This window comes from Monoraphidium neglectum (genome assembly GCF_000611645.1).
Source record: "Monoraphidium neglectum strain SAG 48.87 unplaced genomic scaffold scaffold02582, whole genome shotgun sequence".
Classification (NCBI taxonomy): domain Eukaryota; kingdom Viridiplantae; phylum Chlorophyta; class Chlorophyceae; order Sphaeropleales; family Selenastraceae; genus Monoraphidium; species Monoraphidium neglectum.
In genome coordinates, this window is record NW_014011046.1 from 8,513 (window position 1) to 9,314 (window position 802).

Below are 802 nucleotides of genomic sequence, written 5' to 3' on the forward strand. Positions count from 1 at the left end.
AAACCCATGCCCCCTGCACACCCCCCCAGCCGCCCGCCGGCCCCAACCCTCACCGCCACCCATCTCCTCCCCATGCCCCTCCCCTCCTTCCACACAGCCACGCGCCAAGACACCCGACCGCCCCCCGACATACGCACACACACCCCCCCGCACCCACCTCCAGGCCGCAGCCCTTGCGCTCCATCTTCCTGTGCACGCTCAGCAGGCTCTTGAGCCGCCCCTGGATCACCACGTCAAGCCCACTGCCAAAAGACCCCACGCTCAGCTCCATGTACAGCTGCCCGGCAGCTTCGTCCAGCAGCGCCAGCCCGCGCTGCGCCGACCAGGACAGGTCCGAGGCGCTCTTGAAGCTCACGGCGTCAAAGGGGACCACCGTGGATAGGATGTTGCGCAGCTGCCGCTGCTGCGCGGTCAGCACGGGGACAGCGCCGGCGGGTGCGGCGGCTGAGGTGGCTGCGGCCGGGGGTACGGGGGACGAGGACGGGGACACAGGGGCGGGGGCGCCGCCGCCGAGGCCGCCGGGAGCGGGAAGAGCGCCGCCGGCCGCCGCGACGCCAGGCGCGGGCGCCGCGCGGCCGCCGTCAGAAAGAGCAGCAGTGATTGGCGGCGGCGGCGCGGCCTGGAAGTAGTCGTCGTCATCCTCCTCCTCCTCCTCCTCTCCAGGAGCCCCGTCCTCAAAGAAGCCGCCCGCCATGGCCCCGCTGCCGCCCTCGGCCTCCCACATGAGTGGTGCCGGCAGCAGCGGCCCGACGTCGGACGGCCACCCGCCCCCGCCGCCGCGGCTGCGCCAGGGTAGGGGCAG

General features: G+C 73.6%; 1 protein-coding gene across 1 annotated transcript in view; it reads right to left on the minus strand.

Annotated features, from left to right (window-relative positions):
- Positions 1 to 724, minus strand: part of MNEG_11079 (hypothetical protein) — a gene marked incomplete at both ends in the record, with an annotated part of 3,897 nt that extends 3,173 nt beyond the window's left edge. The window contains one exon of the mRNA XM_014040451.1: positions 158 to 724. Coding sequence (XP_013895905.1) covers positions 158 to 724 — 567 coding nt within the window. The remainder of the gene's footprint in view (positions 1 to 157) is intronic.
- Between the last annotated feature and the right edge of the window lie 78 nt (positions 725 to 802).